The 20,527-nt window shown below is 38.8% G+C and overlaps 2 protein-coding genes across 2 annotated transcripts; both read right to left on the bottom strand.

Moving 5' to 3' along the window:
* Window positions 1–1,942: 1,942 nt before the first annotated feature.
* LOC111784685 lies at window positions 1,943–3,094 on the bottom strand. The gene is made up of 2 exons (XM_023665302.1): window positions 2,744–3,094; window positions 1,943–2,188 (listed from the first exon to the last, which is right to left on the bottom strand). Exons 1-2 carry the CDS (start codon window positions 3,092–3,094, stop codon window positions 1,943–1,945), a joined length of 597 nt encoding a protein of 198 aa, XP_023521070.1.
* A 10,159-nt stretch (window positions 3,095–13,253) lies between these two features.
* On the bottom strand, window positions 13,254–17,443 carry LOC111784689 (pectin acetylesterase 10-like). The gene is made up of 12 exons (XM_023665307.1): window positions 16,847–17,443; window positions 16,597–16,679; window positions 15,985–16,114; window positions 15,805–15,878; window positions 15,513–15,599; window positions 15,313–15,437; window positions 15,120–15,180; window positions 14,448–14,501; window positions 14,281–14,358; window positions 14,085–14,190; window positions 13,850–13,995; window positions 13,254–13,779 (listed from the first exon to the last, which is right to left on the bottom strand). Exons 1-12 carry the CDS (start codon window positions 17,031–17,033, stop codon window positions 13,666–13,668), a joined length of 1,245 nt encoding a protein of 414 aa, XP_023521075.1. The 5' UTR covers window positions 17,034–17,443; the 3' UTR covers window positions 13,254–13,665.
* Between the last annotated feature and the right edge of the window lie 3,084 nt (window positions 17,444–20,527).

Here is a 20,527-nt window from a genome sequence, read left to right on the forward strand (position 1 = left end):
ACAAGCTTGTAACATATCCTCTAAGATCTGATTCAGCCTTTCGGTTTGTCCGTCCGTTTGAGGATGGAACACTGTACTGAACCTCAACTGAGTTCCTAGTGCTATCCGGAGACTTTTCCAAAATTGAGAGGTGAACCTGGTGTCCCAGTCTGATACTATGGACACTGGTACCCCGTGCAGGCGTACTATCTCCTTGATATATAACTGAGCCCACTGATCGACTCGATATGTGGACTTGCCTCAAATGAAGTGGGCCGTCTTGGTCAATCTGTCTACAACTTCCCAGATGACGTTGAAACCCTACTTTGTTTTTGGCAAACCTAAGATAAAATCAATACAGACTGTTTCCCATTTTCACTGGGGAATGTTTCGGGGCTGTAGCAGTCCTGCTGGGTGTCATAATTATACTATGACGAGAGTAGGTTGTGACCCTCACGTCATGACAAGCAAAGCGGCGTCCCTCAAGAGACGCCCATCCAGCCAGATGCGGGCCAATATAGAAGAGTGTCATGATGCGATCGAGGAGGACGATGCATCATCCAACACACCACCACGCGAAGTGGACATTGAAGACAAGTTGAGACATAAGTAAGACAGAGACATCGGAATAGACATGAAGGGCAAAGATAGGCTTGTTGAAGGGTTGGGTAGGGCCCCGGGCCTTTACCTCAAAAGTTGGAGTTTCGAAAGAAATATGGGCATGGAGTTCGGGAGTTAAGTTCGTCCATATGAAATATGATTGCTCACCAAGTTTCGTGTCAATCGGACACCGGACGGACAATGCACGACACCGTATGACCGTTCACCAAAATCATGTCTACATCTGGAAGATTGAAAATGACTCGAAATGTAATATAGGGGGTACCATGGTGTTAGCTCTCCACCACCCCTGGACCCTGTGGCCTAAGTGAGCTACCCTGTGGCACATACGTGTGTCACAGTGTGGGCGAGCGTGTCGAGACGAGTGTCTCGAGCGACTTCCTTTGAAATGGGTTTTTGAAGGACGGTATCGGACGACACGGGAGTGCCGATATTGTGCCCCAGCCCCCATGTTGGAGGTTGCTACATACACCCACTATCCGATATAGTATCCATAAACGAATCGGCATTGGCACGGGTGGGCCAATGCCTTGATAGAACTCGGATGGATGGATGTTCGGGAAGTCCCAATGAGATGAACGACACGCGAGCCCATTCTCGATGGCATGATCGAGCAAGTTATGATGGCCGACGACATCCCAAGACTCGAGATGGCATCAAGACATATGGACCCTGTCGATGGGGATCGAGATGACAAGATAAGATGCGACGTTGCATTGAGAGACCTTGGCCCGAGCAGAGGCAAGGTCGAGCCGAATGACTTGGCCTAGTGTAGAGGCAAGTCGGATGTGTCGCAGACGATTGAACATACACGCGCAGGCGGCGTGTGTGGTTGAACAAGCTTGAATTCCACACAAGCGATGTTCTTGTTCGATTGGCTAAGATAAACCTCGCCTAAGGTCCGATGAAGCCACAAAGCTGGGGTGAAAAATTTATATGGGGCTTAATTCTCCTTAAAGCTAGTCGTGAGCGTGTCAAGATCATGATGTCGCACGGTAAAAAAATGTAGGACCATGACACTGGCCGCTGCCTCGGGGCATTCACCAGCTGCCAAGTCAAGCAACGGCTTACGAAATCCACTATGTCCCTTTTCATTCCGGACCACGTATCTTTTCAAATCTTGATACATCTTTGTACTTCTAGGGTGGAACGTATAAGATGTATCATGGGCTTCAGTCATAATATCTTTTAAGATTCTCTCGTCTCGGGGAACGCATATGCGATTTTGCCATAACAGGCCCCTGTCTGAGGAGATAGAATACCCTGCTGGTCTCTCTGTCTCAGTCTGACTCCACATTTTACTAAGGTGTTCATCAGATCTCTGAGCGTCGATAATTTGCTTTCATAGGGTGGACTGTATGGTCAACTGTGCCATCTGAACAGTACCACCTTTGACCACCACATCTATCCCAGTCCTCTTCATCTCATCTTGTAGTCTTTCCTGCGTGGTGATCATCGCGGAAGTATGCAAAGCCCTCTTGCTCAATGCATCAGCTACAACGTTGGCTTTGCCTGGATGGTACAGGATTTCTATGTCATAATCCTTTACCAGTTTCAACCATCGCCTTTGTCTCATATTGAGCTCCTTCTACATGAACAAGTACTTGAGACTCTTATGATCAGTGAAGACTTATACTTTTTCCCATTCAGGTAATGCCGCCACGTTTTCAGAGCAAACACTACCGCTGTTAACTCGAGGTCATGTGTGGGGTAGTTTTGTTCATATTCCTTCAGTTATCTAGAAGCATATGCTATCACCTTACCCTTCTGCACACACCCTAAACCTTTCCCTAATTCATCACTGTACACCACGAGATTACCTGACCCATTCGTAATTGTAAGAACTGGTGCGGTCACCAATCTCTCCTTGAGTTCTTGGAAACTCTGTTCGCAAGCTGGAGTCCAAGCAAAATGCTTGCCCTTCTTGATTAGCTAAGTGAGTGCTGAGGAAATTTTGGAGAAATCCTGGACAAATATCCAGCTAGCCCGAGAAAACTCCTCACCTCCGTGACTGGTCGGCTTTGGCCACCTCATCACTGCTTCTATCTTAGCTAGGTCCACTATAATCCCCTTGCTTGACACTACGTGACCCAGAAATGCTACTTCAGACAACCAAAACTCACACTTGGAGAACTTGGCATACAGCTACTAGGCTCTCAGTATTGTCAGAACTTTTCTTAGGTGTTCCTCGTGATCTACCCCTGACTAAGAATTCCTTAAACACCTTGTTCATTAGTTCTATGAAAACCGCTAGTACATTGGTAAGACCAAAGGACATAACGAGAAACTCGTGATGTCCATACCGACTTCTAAAGGTTGTAATGGGTATATCCACTTCTCTGATCCTCAACTGATGATACCCCGACCTTAAGTCAATTTTCGAGAAAACTGTTGCTCCCTGTAGCTGATCAAATAGGTCGTCAATTCTCGGGAGGGGGTACTTATTCTTTATGGTGACATGGTTTAGTTCCCTGTAATCAATACACAACCGCATGGACCCGTCCTTCTTCTTGACAAACAGAATAGGGGCTTCCTAGGGTGATACACTGGGTCAGATGAAACCCTTATCTAACAGCTCCTGTAACTGTTCCTTCAATTCCCTGAGTTCTACAGGTGCCATCCTGTAAGGTGCCTTGGAGATCGGCACAATTCCTGGTTCTAAATCGATCCCAAAATCGACTTCCCTAGCTGGGGGCAAACCTGGTGAATCCTCCGAAAAGACGTCTACTAACTCCCTGACGATGTGTACCGATGAGGCTATCTGTTTGTTACTATTGGCTAAGGTCACGCTGGCTAGAAATGTACTTGTGCCACTACAAATCAACTTCTTAGCCCATAATGCTGTTACAACGCTTGGGGTTCCTTTGGAAGTGGCTCCCTTGTAGGTAAAGTTGTACCTTGACGGGAGCCTGAGAGTCACTATTCGAGTCTCGCAATCTATCACAATGCGATTCTCGCCTAGCCAATCCATACCCAAGATGACATCAAAGTCTTGCATGCTTAACACTATCAGTGTAGCTTCGATGACACGTCTTGATATTGTTACACCACCTCCCTTAACCCTATGGGTAGCTAACAACAGCTCGTGAGCAGGGGGGACACTAATAGGGTGATCTCTAGAGGTTCTTTCTTTAGGTGCGTTAGCTCTACAAACTCCTCAAATACAAACGAATGCATTGAACCCAAATCAAACAATACTAAAGCAAGATGGCCAAATACGGGTAGCGTACCTGTGACAACTGCGTCAGGCTGGTTAGCTTGCCTAGCTGTCGTTGCGTGGGCTACAGCTCGCTCCTACTGATGTTGAGCACCCTGCCCCGCTGATGCTGTACTGCAGACCGTTTGATGCGCTGATCGTTTCTCTGAGGGCAATCCACTGCAAAGTGCCCTACCTGGCCGCATCTGTAGCAGGCGTCTGTTCCTGCCTTGCACTCCCCCATGTGAGGACGCCGACAGTTAGGACAAAGGGTCATGTTCTGTACCAGGGCTCTTCTTCGTTTATCAGTGCGGCCACAGGGTGGTCTACCAGTTCTGGGGTGGCTACGGTCTGTCCCCTTTTCCTGGGCTGCAGTGTGGGATGACTGTGCTGTTCCCAATTGTAGCTTTTTGGTGTGGGGCGCGTCGAGGAGGGTTGCCACCTGAAGGGCTTTCGCATAATCGAAGATGACTGGGCCATCACATTCCCCTTCAGGTCCTCCCTCTAGCCAGAAATAAATCGTTCAGCCTTCAATTCATTAGAACTAACATAGGCTGGAGAAAACCTTGCCAACCTACTGAACTCTAAGTCATATTTCTCCACTGATCTGTCTCCCTATTTCAGTTCGAGGAATGATGCCTGCATTTTCACTCTGGCAGTGATTGGGTAATATTTGTGGAGATAAGCATCTTTAAACTGGTACCATGTAATAAACTCTCCTTGTGTATAATGGTCTTCTGAGCACCCTTCCACCAGAAGTGCGCCTCTCCTTTAAAAATATACGTCCCACAATGGACTTGATACTTTAGCGGGCAGTTCATAAACTGGAAGGTCGTTTCTATGGCCTCTAGCCAATTCTCTGCGGCAATGGGATCCATCTTGCCTCTGTCAAAGGAAGGCAGTTTATGCCTCTGGAAATCTCTTAGGTAGCAGGACTTCACAGTCATAGTTCCTGAATCTTTGGCCCCTTGCCCTATTCACTGATTAGCCATCATGGTCTGTATCATTTGGTTCGTCAGAGCCTAATTCTCCATCGAGGTCATCATGAACATCTGAAACATCTCTACTGTGGGCATGATTAACGACTAGTTTAGTGGGACTTCTGTACTAGTGGTTGGAACCAATGGGACCTCCTCAGAGAAGGGAGCAGTAGGGGGTGTATTGAGAAACCTTCGAGCCTTGGCCTTCCTTCGGCGTCTTTTTGTTCTTGATGACTGTGGTACGGACCCCTCGCTAGTTTGAGGCGTATCCCTAACCTCCTCTTCAAATTCAGGTTGTTCTACTTCAGGTGTTGGAACCGGGGTGTCCTGAATTTCCTCTCTTCTTCCCCTTCTGGGTCCGGGCCCAACATAAGGTTCGTGTCTCTTGGGTGCCATTATCTACCACAAAAGAAAGAAAAGGACTATGGTTACAATTACTTCATAGCACATCTTCTAGACAATGTGCAATTATAACGCCATAGAAGGTCGTGGTATACTCTATAAATACTAGCTTGACTTTTGTCTCTATGTTTCCATCACGTGAGAACATCTGGTCATGAGTGGCATGTGTTTGACGAGCGTGGTCACAGAGGATACGACTTTCTATCCTAAATGTCTACAGGACATATAACCTGGCTGCTCTGATACCAAATTTGTAACAGCCCAGATCCACCGCTAGTAGATATTGTCCTCTTTGGGCTTTCCCTTTCGGGTTTCCCCTCAAGACTTTAAAACGCGTATGCTAGGGGAAGGTTTCCACACCCTTATAAATGGTGGTTTGTTCTCCTCCCCAACCAATGTGGGACATCAAAACAGCCATGTCCATACACCCTACAGTGGTGTACAAAGTTCCAGATTTTGTGCCACGTGCTACCACCATAGCACCCTTCACAATCTTCCATGAACTCTTCTCAAACTTTGTTGCATAACCTGTGTTATCCAACTGACCAATAGAGATCAGGTTCTTCTTGAGACTAGGAATATATTTGACATCCTGTAATGTCCACTGATTTCCTGTTGGAGTTTTTATGCAGACATCCCATTTTCCTTCGATCTTCAAATCTTTGTTGTTGGCAAGATACACCTTCCCGAAACTTCCAGACTTGAAATTTTGAAACAACTCTTTATTTGGATATGAATGAAAAGATGCACCTGAATCCAAAATTCAGGATTCAATCGGATTGTCCACGCTAAGGATTAGAGCATCCCCAATATCTTCTGCTGAATGTATCGAATCATCGTCATCTTCTAATTTGTGATTCTGCTTCCTCTTTGTACAATCTGCCCGAAAGTGACCTTTTTCTCCACAACTCCAACACTTAACGTTTGTTTGGAGATTTTTCTCGGTTCCTTGATTTTGATCGCCCATTGTTTGGTCCCTTTGATTTACTTCTTCCCCTTCGATCGACACTGAGAGCATTGCCTAATGAATCTCCAATTTTCTGTTTGCGAATACTTTCGCTAAGAACTACATCTAGAATTTCATCAAACTTTAGTTTATCAGATCCTCGTGAACTGCTGATCACGGCAACAACAATATCCCACGACTCGGGTAAAGATGACATCAAAATCAATGCCTTAATTTCATCTTCGAAATTAATATCCACTGAACTTAGTTGACTTGTAATCATATTGAATTCGTTTATATGACCAGCAACAGATCCACCTTCAGACATTTGTAGATTAAACAGCCTCCACATCAAATACACCTCGTTCATAACCGACGATTTCTCGTACATATTCGACAGCGCCTTTAATAAATCTGACGTTGTCTTCTCCTTGATAATATCGAACGCCACGCTTTTGGACAGCGTCAACCGGATCAACCCTAAGGCTTGACGATCTTTGAGCTTCCACTGCTCGTGGTCATAGTATCCGGCTTCACCCCCAACAGGGTTCGTGAAGACCTTTCTGGTACAGACAATCTTCAATTTGCATCTTCCAGAAACAAAAATCGGATCCATCAAACTTTTCAATTCCAATCTTTGAAATTTCCATCTTCACAAATTGTGGTGAATTTCGCCTCGCTCTAATACCAGTTGTTAGCTCTGAAACCAACTGTTAGGATCGCTCAACAACGCACACACTCGATCAAGATGAACACAAAGAACAGGAGAGAGAAAATACAAGGAGGAATGATGGCTAAAGGTTTTATTATTGATGACTTCATGTATGTACAACACAATAGAATATAGAGAATGAAGAAAAGTACGTTTTGAGAGCAAGGCCTAATGGGGTATATATATGGTTTCAATTTACTAAATATAGCTTTCAAAGATTTAAACTTACGAGATATAATCTAACAAATATATCTCTATCAAATCTTTACCAAATATCTACCATATATATCTCTATTAGATCTTTACCATTCCAAATATATCTCTACCAAATCTAAGCAGCAGGCTCCATATCCCAACACGATAAGAACTTTTAAAAGCTGTTTGCGATTTCAAAAGGCTGAAATCAACAAGCATATAGATCACAAAGTTAAATTGGAGAATTGGGTTTGAAAAATCTTTACAAAACAGAGTTGAGAGTAGAGAATTGTGTGCATTGTTTTGGTGTATTCCCCTTTGAATTGTGTACTTGATTTGTGTGAGAAATCTTCTTCTTTATTCGCGAGAGCTTTCAAGAGACCTAACAGATCTCCACAATACTATGATATAAGCTCTCATAGTTATGCTTTGGGCTTTTGGAGAACATAAGCAATAGTAGTCTGGGAGATGTGTTCTTTACTTATAAACCATAATCATTCCCTAATTAACTAACGTGGACTCCCTCCAACCATCCTAAGTAGTCTTGCCTTTCTTGAGTGATCCTTATTGCTCTTCGGTTTAGGGCTTGGTTGCATGTAGAAGTGTTTATTTATTATGCAACGTGTAAGGATTATGTGTTAGCTTCTTGTTTTGTCTCGTATCTATTATAACAGTCGTACTCTTCTAATCGTGCAGTGCCATGAATATATATACAATCATGATCAATCTTATGAGGAATTCAAACCTCGTTATACTTCATTGCTCTCTTTTTTTCTTTTTTCTTTTGTTTTTTTTTTTTACTTCGTTGGACCTTAGGTGAGATCCTTTCTTCCTCAACCAAGCTTCACTTCATATTTAACACAGCTTTACTTTGTCATACAAGTCACTTGTATTTTTCTTCATTTCTAAACGACTTACCTCTACTCTAGGTCAAGTCTTAAGGTTCAGTCTATCTTTACTCTATGTCAAAGTTCTTCAAACACAATGTTGCATCTCATTTCAGTATCTTGGTTCTCGATGACACAGTCTCCATGTTGCTCCATCAACTCCAAACTTCACTGAGTTTAGTTTGAACCATTTGTTGGTCAAAACAAGCTTATAACACTCCGCCGAGGCTTAACATTTTCATTCAAGCACTTATTGAGACAATTCGAACAAGTATTGTACCAACAAAGAAATATTGAGTCCCATTAATGTTTCATGATGCCACTAGGGGCATGACGATATTATTTACTTTTGTAGCTCACTCAAATGTTATTATCAAGAATCAACACCTAAGTTAATTTCGTATTCAAGACTTTTAGATATTCATTCATTCGATCATTATTGAGGCATGGATTCTTCCATGTCAATAATGAGTCATTTCTCTATGAACTCATTCTCAAAGAAAGATACTCAAGAATCTCGTTTTGCAATGCACTCACTTTTGCCATGACACACATATGCCATGGGGTGGCTCACTTAGGCTATGAGACTCAGGCGTTATGGAGAGCCAACTCCATAGTTCCCCTATAATATATTCTAAGACATATTTGGTTTGACATCCATACACATCAAAATGGCAAGAAGTTATATACGTCAATGTGGAGCTTACACGTGGTGTTTGATTGACTTAAATTTGGAGAGTTTATATCTTTTACTTGAACAAACTTAACTCTAGACCCATTTATCAAAACTCACATTATTTCTTATGTTCTTATTCTCACCTTAGCTTAAAAGTATTGTCCTCTCTTCCATGTGTGTTAAATGATGTACCGTTCTTCTTTCGATAGTGCCATAACACTTCTCTCGATCCTTGAAATAACTTGCATGATAGTGACATCTAGCACTAGCAAGTGTGGTAAGAGCCAGTAAATATTCAAGAATCATTTTGTTGAAAATTGAAGAATGGTTGTTGCGACGTATGACCACACATAAAATCACTGAAAATGGTTGAGAGTTTTGTGGAGAAGACTTCATTTTGTTTTTGCACAATTATGTGGCTTCCTCTGACCCCAGACATGCTACAACAACAACATGAACAACATGGACGCATCTTTTCCAATTACTGTTTTCTATCACCCAAAACTTCAAATTGATAGTGATTTAAAATGATATGTAGAAGGGGAGACTTTCAACTTGATTAAATTAATATTTGATTAAATTAAAGTTTTGAATAATGGATGATTTAAGAGGAAGTTTGCAAATATAATGTGATTATTATTTATGATACAACATAAAGAGAGAACTTTCAAGGCATAATGTGTGGTCATATCTTTAAATATATTGTTGAGTTTTGAAATTATTATTTATGAAAAGACTTTTAATTATCACACCTTTGTCTTCTTCTTAGGTTTTAAATGTACCAATAATTTATTGTGATTGAGTTGTCAAATCAACGTTTATTAGTATTGATGTAATATTTTTCCCATCCAAGGTCATTTATGTCATTTAACAACCAACCCCGTTTCCCCCTCGCTTCCTATTTCATCTCCACTTCTTTCGTATCATTATTATTTCATGGAATCTTCCTCTTTTCACAAAAACTCATCAAAATATAATTATACTTAAAAACAAAATGTGAATGATCTTTAAACTAAAGTAGAATACATTTAGGGAGACAAAAACAACTTCAAACATTAAATAGTTGAAACAGGGTGTGGCCCTCTACGACATTTGCTTCAAATCTACATCTATCCTAGATCAGCTTCTTTTTGTCACCCAAAAAATATGGAGTGAATACTAAACCTTAATAAGTAGCTTACTCATAAGTTCTTAATCGTGTCCTTAAGATGTGTTAGGGTACACTTATTCATTTTCCTAATCTTGTTCTTATTCTTGGTTCTTGCTTCTTGCGTGGTGCTTAGCAACCTTCATGCTACTTTAGGGTAGGATTGTGTAAAACATGCTTGACTTGATTTATGTCCTTGAGATAGCATATTGATTACATGAAAATCAAAGGCTATCTATTACTTACTTGATTGATCCTTAGCCTTAGAGTATCATATTGGTTACTCAAAATCAAAGGCTATCTAAAACTTACTTCTTGATCCTTACCCTTAAGGTAGCATATGATTACTTAAAAATCAAAGCTACCTAAAACTTATTTGGGTTGAAGGTAGCAACCAGGTCAAGAGTTGTTTTAAAGCTTATTTAAAGGTAGCATTCTGATTACTTAAAAACTAAATGCTTACTAGGAGCTTATTTTATCTTAGGGTAGCCATATGATTACTTAAAAATAGAGGGTTATCTTAATCATATCATGAGGTAGCGTCCTGATTATGTAAAAATCAAAAGCTAAATGAAGAAGCTAGACTTGATACCCTCAAATGGGAAGATAGTAATACAGAAGTAAGCAAACGTGACCAAAGTGAGGAAGACCTGAAGAGGAGGTGGTAGTAGAAGAAGGCGAAGTATATCTTAAAGTGAGTCATCTAAAGCAAATTCTTTAACCTCTGAATAAAGTACACTAAAAGGGAGGAACAGAGGAGCACCGTTATGGATGGAAGATTATGTGAGCAAGGAGAATTTTCTGAAGAACCTCAACACACCAATTTAGTTCTATTAACCTCAACTGCAAATCGGACTACCTTTAAAGAAACTATTTAAAATTAAAAATGAAGAGTTGCAATGGTTTTGGAGATAGAAGTCATCGAAAGAAATGAGACTTGGGAGTTGACAAATTTGCCTAAGGAAATCAAGAAGATTGGAGCCAAGTGAGTTTTCAAAACTAAACTCAACGAAAATGGCGAAGTTAACAAGTATAAGGCTAGGTTGGTGGCAAAAGAGTGTGCACAATAGCATAATATAGACTATATTGAGGTGTTTGCATTTTTTGCCACGTGGGATACTATTCGAATCATAATTGCTTTAGCAACTCAAAATAGTTGTAGCATGTATCAGCTTGACATGAAAAGTGTTTTCTTGTATGGAGAGTTAATCATTTGTTCAACTACAAAGTTACGAAAAAAAAGGGTAAAGAGTGCAAAATTAAAGAAGACATTTATATAACCTTAAACAAGCTCCACGTGCATGGTACAATCAAATTGAAGCACATTTTGTTAGAGAAGGATTTGAGTAATGCAATTGTGACCATACTTTAATCATACAAACAAGAGATGGAGGTAAAATTTTGATTGTCAGCCTATATGTTGACGATTTAATTTTTACTAATAATGATGAGAGTATGTTTGCTAAGTTCAAGAATTCTATGAAACTTAAATTTGAAAGGACTGATTTGGGGAAAATGAAATATTTTATCGATAGAGAGGTTTTACTAAATCCTAAATGCATTTTATTAGTCAGAAAAAGTATGCAAATGAAGTTTTGGAGAAGTTTAAGATGAAGAAGAGTAATAGTGTGAAGAATCCTATTGTTCCTCCGGTAGATTGATAAAGGAGGAAGGAGTCAAGGTCAATGCTACCAAGTACAAACAATTGATTAGAAGTCTAATGTATCTAACTAAAACAAGGCCGGATTTAATGTATCTAATGTCTCTCATTAGCAGATTTATGGCAAGTCCAACTGAGTTTCATTTGTAAGCTGTAAAAAGAGTGTTGAGATACTTAAAAGGTACTATCGATTTGGAGTTCTTTATCGAAAAATGGAAATGGAGAGTTGATAGCATATACTAGTTGTTGGTGTTAGACGAACACGACTCTCCACAATGGTATGATATTGTCCACTTTGAGCATAAGCTCTCATGGCTTTACTTTGGGCTTCCCTAAAAGGCCTCGTTCCAATGGAGTTTGTATTCCTCACTTATAAACCCATGATCATTCCCTAAATTAGCTGATGTGGGACTTTCATCATCCAACATCTCTCCTCGAACAAAGTGCAACACCTCCCCTTAATCGAGGCTCGACTCCTTTGGAGTCTTAGTCATTTTTTACTACCTTCGAGGAGGCTTGACTCCTTTTCTTTTTGGAGTTCTTTGTTCGATATTTGAGGATTTACCAATCTATTGGCACGACTAAGTTTAGGGCATGGCTCTGATACCATGTTAGACGAACACGACTCTCCACAATGGTATGATATTGTCCACTTTGAGCATAAGCTCTCATGGCTTTACTTTGGACTTCCCTAAAATGTCTCGTTCCAATGGAGTTTGTATTCCTCACTTAAAAACCCATGATCATTTCCTAAATTAGCCGATGTGAGACTTTCATCATCCAACAGTTGGGATATGGAGGTTGATGCATAGATCTAGTAGAGATATATTTGGAAGATATTTAGTAAAGATTTGAAGAGATATATAGGGTAGATATTTGATAAAGATTTGATACAGATATATTTGGTAGATTATATCTCCTAGTTTAAATCTTTGGAAGCTATATTTAATAAATTGAAACCATATATATCCCATTAGGCAGCTCTCAAAATGTACTTCTCTTCATTCTTTGTATTTTATCTTGTTGTACATACCTGAAGTCATCAATACAAAACCTTCGGCCAATATTCCTCCTTGTATTTTCTCTCTCCTATTCTTTGTGTTCGTCTTGATCGAGTGTGTGCGTTGTTGAGCGATCCTAACAATTGATATCAGAGCTAACAACTGGTACCGATCCTAACACTAGTAGTAATTATGCATGAGATGTAGATGATAGGAAAAGCATTTCTGGTTATGTGTTTTTACTCAGTGAACGAGCTGTCTTGGTCCTCTAAAAAACAACTTGTAGTTACCAATTGTGTCTTGATCCTCCAAAAAAAATAACTTGTAGTTGCTTTGTCTACTACTGAAGTAGAGTTTGTGGTCGGGAAGAGTATTGGAAAGGGGTGTGGACAAGGAGAGCATTGAAAAAATTTGGTCATTTTTAGAGTTAGCTAGTTTGTAAGCCTATAAAAGCCAACCAAGTTGATTTGTATAACAATGTAATTGATTTTCGAGCTTTAGTTTGTGTGTTTACAACAAATTTTATTAAAATAATAACATTTAATTATGAAGTATTGAGTTGAAGTTGAAGCACTATGTCACAAAAGAACAAGTTGCAAATATTATGACAAAACCACTTAAGCTAAATGCATTCGTAAAACTGCGTGAGTCGATATGTATATAGTGCCACAAGTAAATTGAAAGCATTTGTAGATCATTTCTTTAGGCGTGAAATAATGACATTTTAATTATGAAGTATGAAGCATGTTTCTAAGGATAAATAAGATAAATAAAATATTTTTAGTATGTTTGTCCATCCAATTTTCTTCTAATAATTTTATAGAATAAACATCTTATTGTTCATAAATAAATAAAAAATAAAACTTTTGGAGTATTTATCCAAAATAAATACCCTCCCAACATAGTGGAAGAATAAGATGTACATATTATAATAAGCAGACAGGAAGAATAACATAATTAACTACCTTGAATGAAGCATCATAACATCTAAATGGAACATTTAGGTTCAACTGTATTGAAATTCTTTGAATTCAATAATAAAGATGTGGTTTTTAATTTTGGTTCTAAGCTGCTTTTCCAAATGGAGGAAGCGTCTAATCTTCTTGTGTGTTGAAACAAGGTTTCAGAAGGAGTGCAGATCAGATTTGTGATCTCACCACCTTCTTCTTCCTCGTTTATTGACTTCTCAATCAAATTGCAGTATGTGTTCAGGTTCCATGACGACAGAAAGAGAGCAATAAATGAAGAATCCAGCCGTTGAGGCTAAGCGGCTCTGAAAACCAGATGGTGGCATGTGGTGTCGCAAGGATAGGGACAATCAATCGCTTTCACTGCTGCTCGGTCGAAGTACCAATCTCCAACGGCCAGAGCAATTGGCTGCACATTGTCAATCCCCACATGTTACACATTTTCACACTAACTAACTATATTTACACACTCAACTCACCTTGTTTCCGATGACAGGAGAATTGTCGCCGAACCATGTATCCTGTCTCTCAGATTGGCAGTGAGCAAAGCATGAGTTAATAAATAACCCATTTTCTGAAGATTTTGAGAAATCCCGAACAGCATCCAACATTTGGTTCCTGAATCCTGTTAAAACAAACACACATGCAACAGAAGTCACTAAGAAACACAAGGTTAGTTAAGAGCTTGATCACATCCCATTCCGAGAATGTTACCTTGAAGAAATTGAATCTGAGGTTGGCTACATTTTGCATAATTCAGCCTACAATCGTGCCATTGCCCAGCCGGATCCACAGAAGGTGGAGCTATACTAGATTGTAGCTGTTTCGTAAGAGAAAGAGACCATTCCATCAGACCCCGATCCAGGCTTAAAATAAAAGGTTACAACACTCTCAGCGCAGGAGAATATACCTGCCAGGAATCGTATGCTGCGTTCACTAGAAACAGTGGGGTTTTGATTCCAGCAATTAAATTTTGTGGGAAGAAACACTGAGTAATTATGAGGAACACAAAGTGATTTATCAACATCAAGTTCTCAATAATATTGAGACTACCAAATTAGGAAGGGAAAGAATTACCGAAGTTGGATCGAGATGGTTCATACAGAAGGATGGCAGATTCCCTCCTGCTCCCTGCAGCAACCATTATAATGCATAATCATTTAACACTCAGATTCTTAGTAAAGAAAACAATTATAGTATCTTAAGTAACTCCTCACGTCTCTTTACTTTCCTCACTTGTTCGGGTGGTTCGTGAGGAGTTACTTAAAAAACTCACTTTTGTTGGATGTTGGATGAAAGTCCCACATCGGCTAATTTCGGGAATGATCATGGGTTTATAATCAAAGAATACTCTTTCCATTGGTATGAGGCCTTTTGGGGAAGCCCAAAGAAAAGCCACGAGAGCTTATGCTGAAAGTGGACAATATCATACCATTGTGGAGAGTCGTGTTCATCTAACAACTTTTATGATTTCCACAGTATGAAAGGGAAAATAAGGAATGGTGCCAATTACTACTTCCATCTTCACAAATTTTGACCAGATTCCAAGACCAAATTATCATCCTCTATGCTTCTATGGCAGAAAGTGGTACACATGAGGAGGATCTCCAAGAGATATAAGGAATCTGTGACCCTCAGTTCCAGTGGATTACTCAAAGTTGAGTAATTGAGGGTAATTTTTTTTAATGTTGTTATATTAATTGTTAGGACAAGAAAAAACATGAATTGATTTATAGATTAACTTTGTACCTGTAAGCCCACCACACCACCAAATAAGTTTCTAATGTAGTGGCCTCCAGATATATCAGTCCTGCAATTCCATGAAGAACTAATGAATACTAGAAGCATCTAACTAAAGCCATGGCTCATGATTTTCATAGGAGCAATTGCTAACGAATATAACGAACAAAGCCAAAAGATACGAGAGCATAAGAGAACTTACACATCAAGGAATAATCCAGCATCACTCAGACATTTCACTTTAGTAGTTTTTGGAAATAAGTCTCGAAACTCATCACAGTGTAAAATAGATGCCAAACCTCCAGCAGAGCATCCAGAAAGCAAGGCCTGAAACATGAAAAAAAAGCATAAATCAGAACTAATGAGTTAACAAGCCGAGATAATGTGGCAGGTAAACTAGACCTGTTCAGCAAAACGCATTCCCTCGGCCTTCAATGCTTCCATAGCAGCCATCCAAATCCGCTGTCCTCTAAATTGCAACTGTGCAGCCTATAAAATACTCGCTCTGTTCAAAATGTGATAAATGCAAGATAGCAAAAAGAGATAGAACAATCAACAATTGGAAAACATGAATATATGTCAAAATGAGTAACAATAGCACGGCAGTCACTAATCTATTGGTAGACCGTCTAGATAGCAAGATGTGAACCTGCCATTGACAGACACTGAAAAGTGGAACATATATTTTACAAACCTTGTTTTCTGAATCCCCAGTAAAAGAGGCGCCATCACAGTAACGAACCTTCACTCTGTTCCAATTAAAAAAATCTGGAATCAAAGTATGAACATGTAATTGTTAGTGTACATAATGTGAGGAAAAACTAAGACAGTAAGTGAGGGGAAAATAATAAATTCAAGAGAATGAAAAAGCAACCAGGATTTTCTTCAGCTTTGTTACTCAGAATTCCTGTAAATGGTATCTGCTTCTCCATAAATTTTGACGAGCCACGCCTTGTTGTTTTCCGATAGACACAATTCCTGATATTGTTACACCATCCACCTCCCTGCCAAAAGATGCTCAACTTAAGACCTCAAAGTTTGGACATTAATAGTATGATGGCAGAATATGTTGCAATTATCATGGCCAACACTAAAATCCTGAACAGATTGGTATTAATGTCTCATTTGGGAAGTTAATGATCCAAAGATATTAATGGGAGCGCGACCATGTATCGCATTCGCTAGATAAGTGAGAGACAATATCTCTATTAGTATAAGACCATTGAGTAAGGGATTCTGGAGCTAACACATTGAGTAAGGGATTCCCTTCTGTTCTAAACCTATGGAAGGTGGAGAGTTGGAGATTAGTGTAAATCTCAAAATGTTTAAGAGAACATTTCTTGGATATGTAGATTCCATCTCGAATGTTTAAGAGAACCAAGAAAACAGAAAAAAAGAAACGTACATATAAAAGGGATATGAAGTTGAAAATAGATTGACCCATAATTCAAAACATGTTTCATTTAGTGGCATTGTTTGAACAAACCTCCAATTGAAGAAGCCAGCTTTTTGCTCCTGACCCATATCCACGATGCAGGTGATATCCTGGCAAAGTGCCATCCAAACAGACTGCACAGGGTAAAGAAAGAAAAACAAACACAAACACAAAGTTTACATGAACAAATCTAAGGTGGGTAGGAAGAAAAGTAAAAAAGTGATGGAAGATTCAGATCAGCACCCAAAAAGAGGCTCCAACAATAGACAGAAAAGAAAATGCAGGAAATAAAAAAGGGGACCTGCTTGTTTTGTATCCGCTCCTTGAATGAGAGTGAGTCCCACCATGAGAGGAGTAAGGGTAGCAGCAAAGGAAGTTTCATAAGAGTCGAAGAGAGAAGAATCGGAGAGATTGTAGGGGTTTAAGGCGCGAACCCATTTGGTAAAAGGAAGTGCTAAGAGAAAGAGAAGGAGCAAAGGCTTGGACATGGCTCTGCTCCTACCTCACACAGTACGAATCAATGTGGTTGGAGTGTGTAGAAGTGAATCGGTTATAGAAATCTGGGAATAAAGCAAAAGGGGGAAGAAATGGGAAAAGCGGAACAGAGTAGAGTGTTAGTATAAGAGCGGCAAAGGGGGGGTTTGTAAAGGCGTGAAGCTGGGAAATAAGAGGATGAATTATTGAGAAAGAAGGTTTGCCGGGGTTGTCATGCAAAGGATTTTGAGCTTACACTTTACAGGGAGGGACGGTAAGGCTTTACTTTAAGCAAGCACGAGCAGGTAAAAGCTACGCAGCAGTGTCAAACCATTTCTGACCGTGGGATCCGAAGCACCAATACCAGGCGGCACCGCACAAACCCCACGCTCCTCCCTCATCTCTGACGTCGGTGCCTTACATTTACCTCCCCATAATAACTGTTCGCTTTTAGTTTTAAAATTTTTTTATTTTGTTTATAAACTCTTTTCTTTGTCATTCATTTATTGCCGGTTGCCTGCTTTAATCAATTTTTTTTTTTTAGAGATTGTGTTTGTTTTTTTTACTGTTCTAGATTATAATTTGAATTTGGAAGAAAAGGCTTATAAAAATGTTTTAAATATGAATGTAATGGTGAGGAATTATTGAAAATTAGTATTCCATAAACAGACAAATGTTTAAATAAGTGTGATAGGAAGGTGTAGTATCAGTAAATATTCAAACATCTTTATGAACTTATTTAGGTAACTACATCTCAATCCTTGTAGCACATTAAAAAAAAATTGGGTCAAAAGTGATACTCACAGGTAGGCTACCAAATTTATCTGAAAATCACAAATTCCCTTTTCTATACCATTTTAAAATTTCAAAACTGTGACTAATAAAATTCTGAATTTGCCTCATATATTTAATTACTTTCATTAAAATCAAGAAATGAATTTAAGTCAGCAAATGGGAAAATAACAACTCCAGTATTATTTTTAAAGCAATAAATAAAGCATCAACTACTACTTTATTGTTGAATTAAAAATATATTGAAATAAGATTGAAATTATAGAAAATTGAAAGTAAACAAAAAATGTAATTAAGTAAAATAATAGAGGGATTAGTGGTTTAAACAAAGATGATATAAGAGCGTGAAGTCCGGCGCACGCAATTAATGAGGCTGCTCCATTCAAGTCTGTTGTTTCTTGATTGTTGTTCATACATATATTATATGATGATTTAAACATAAAACAAATGGGGGATGGGAGACCGGTGTCTGGATTGGGTTTTAATTAAGAAGAATAATAGTGGTTTAAACAAAGATGGCCCACAAACATTAGAGTGGAGGAGGTAGATGAGATCTAAGCATCAAACATCTTTTTCTTCCCAACAAAGCAACATTTTAATCAATTCTTTTACAATTAACCACTTTCACATGCTCTGATCTTAACAATTGTGTTTTTCTTTAGTACTGTTTTCAATGGAATGGGGAAGAATGATGGCGATGGGTGCGGAGGCTACTCGTGCAGTAGCAACATCAAACCAATAGTACCAACGTTATGAGTCTCTGCCTATCACAAACTCCCCACCGACACAATTTCACTCCCAAATCAATATATCCAACGCCCTTTCTCTTTCCTTTCGTTTTCGCTTCATTTGCCTTCTTATCCCACCACCTCAAACTCATCACCATGCTTAATTTCAATAATTATGTGTGCTTTGACTTTCCATCCCCCTTCCTTTTTCCAACATCCAATATTATACAAACTCACAATTCAACTTTCCCGTGATAAAAATTAAATAAAATTTCTATAATCATGTCTAAGATTCAATGTCTTATCACCTATAATTCACCCTTTGTTACGACTTTTAAAGAAGATGTGATATGAGAGGGCATAATTGAATAAAGGAAGCGACTAGTACGTGTCACTCCTCTCTCTAATTTTAGTTACCATACTAGGCTCGATCATGACAATAGGTTGCCGAAAAAGTATAAATACAAGGAACTTTTCTCACCTATAGAGGTATTCAATAATCTCCGGCTCAATTTGATACTACTTTGATCTAAACACTAATTTAAATATTAAACATGTTGCACTAGTATGAGTATTTTCTATACAAGTTGTTTGACTAAATGACAAATTACCTTCGTAGATACAACATTGACTTGTGACTAAATTTATGTGACTAAATTTATGCCTCCACTCTGAAGATACTTATTCTAAAACTGTTCTTTAAAATTTAACAAAACTAGTAAATAGTAACATTAGAAAGAAAAGAAAAAGAAAGTGTATTATTTCACATGTTTTTAAGAGAAAAATATTTTATTTGTGGTGGGTGTAGGTGTTTGAATTAATGAAAACAATTGACGTAGACAATCACTTGTTCAAGTAGCCTACCACCAAAGCTCTACAAGCTAAACAATCCACACAAAGTTTAAGTGGATGCAAATGTTTGGGAGCCTACAAAATAATATCTTATTATATTGATGTAATGCTATGTCCACACATTTTGTTGTTTAAGTTAGCATACATTAAGGAGCTGAGATTTTATAACTTACTTGTCGGACAAAGCAGACATTTTTAACAGGGAGTTGCTTCCTATTTTTAGTGTTTGAGCCTTTGGAAGTAGCCTTTTAGTTATTTATTGTGGTCACACTTACGATTTGAAGACGTGTGTTAGGAAGAGATTTTCACGCTCTTGTAACAAATGTTTCGTTCTTCTTTCCCACGCATGTGGGATCTCACAAAGACTTAAACTAAATTTGAGTGTCAGAAATTAGAATATGGGGCCGGATAAAATAATATATTGGGTGGTAGATTTAAATTTGAATTGGGGGGGGGGGGGTGGTTAAGTTATGAGGTGACGTTAAAAAAGGATGAAATAATAGGTATGTATTTATGAGATGATTGAGTTTATTAGTGGGCACGTGAAAGATCCATGATTGATGATAGAACATTAGAAAGAAAGAGGAAGGTGGTAGGGCAATACGGCATTAATCGCTCCCACACAGCCACATGAATATCATCACACATACTCAACCTCCCACTAACGGATGTCCATGTAACACACCATCTTCTTCTTTTATGTTAATTCTACTAATATCTTCTCATACTATTAAAATAAAGCCATTTTAACGTTAATATGAACATAAATTGAACTTCATTTTTTCTTCTTGAAACTTGGTGAACAAATTTGGTTTCAACGGGCCAAGAAAATACAAAATGGAGTTTACTTTGATGTTGGGCTCCATTATTCTTAACCATCTTCCACTTGGGAGACAAAGCAAGCAGCACGCCGACCCTACAGTGATATGGATATTGTTAGTGAAATAGGGATTGATTGAATGATTGATGAGAAGATTGAATTTTGAAGAGCAAGAATGCTCTATATATACACAGAGAATAGAAAGAGATATCTAGAAAATCTACCTAGAAATCAGAAAATCTGGTAACAAATCCGTAAACAAATCAAAACAAAATCTAATCAAATCAAGAGTAAATCAAATAAAAAACAAATCGAC

The sequence above is a fragment of the Cucurbita pepo genome, unplaced genomic scaffold, assembly GCF_002806865.2.
Source record: "Cucurbita pepo subsp. pepo cultivar mu-cu-16 unplaced genomic scaffold, ASM280686v2 Cp4.1_scaffold000260, whole genome shotgun sequence".
NCBI classification, from domain to species: domain Eukaryota; kingdom Viridiplantae; phylum Streptophyta; class Magnoliopsida; order Cucurbitales; family Cucurbitaceae; genus Cucurbita; species Cucurbita pepo.

Coding starts and splice junctions, on each gene's coding strand:
- LOC111784685 (XM_023665302.1), bottom strand. CDS start 3,094: ATGCGGTTGTGTATTGATTACAGGGAACTAAACCATGTCACCATAAAG. Junction 2,189..2,743: donor ATACTGAGAGCCTAGTAGCT/GTATGCCAAGTT, acceptor TTGTTCATGTAG/AAGGAGCTCAATATGAGACA.
- LOC111784689 (XM_023665307.1), bottom strand. CDS start 17,033: ATGTCCAAGCCTTTGCTCCTTCTCTTTCTCTTAGCACTTCCTTTTACC. Junction 15,600..15,804: donor CTGGGGATTCAGAAAACAAG/GTTTGTAAAATA, acceptor AGTATTTTATAG/GCTGCACAGTTGCAATTTAG. Junction 15,438..15,512: donor GAATGCGTTTTGCTGAACAG/GTCTAGTTTACC, acceptor TTCATGTTTCAG/GCCTTGCTTTCTGGATGCTC.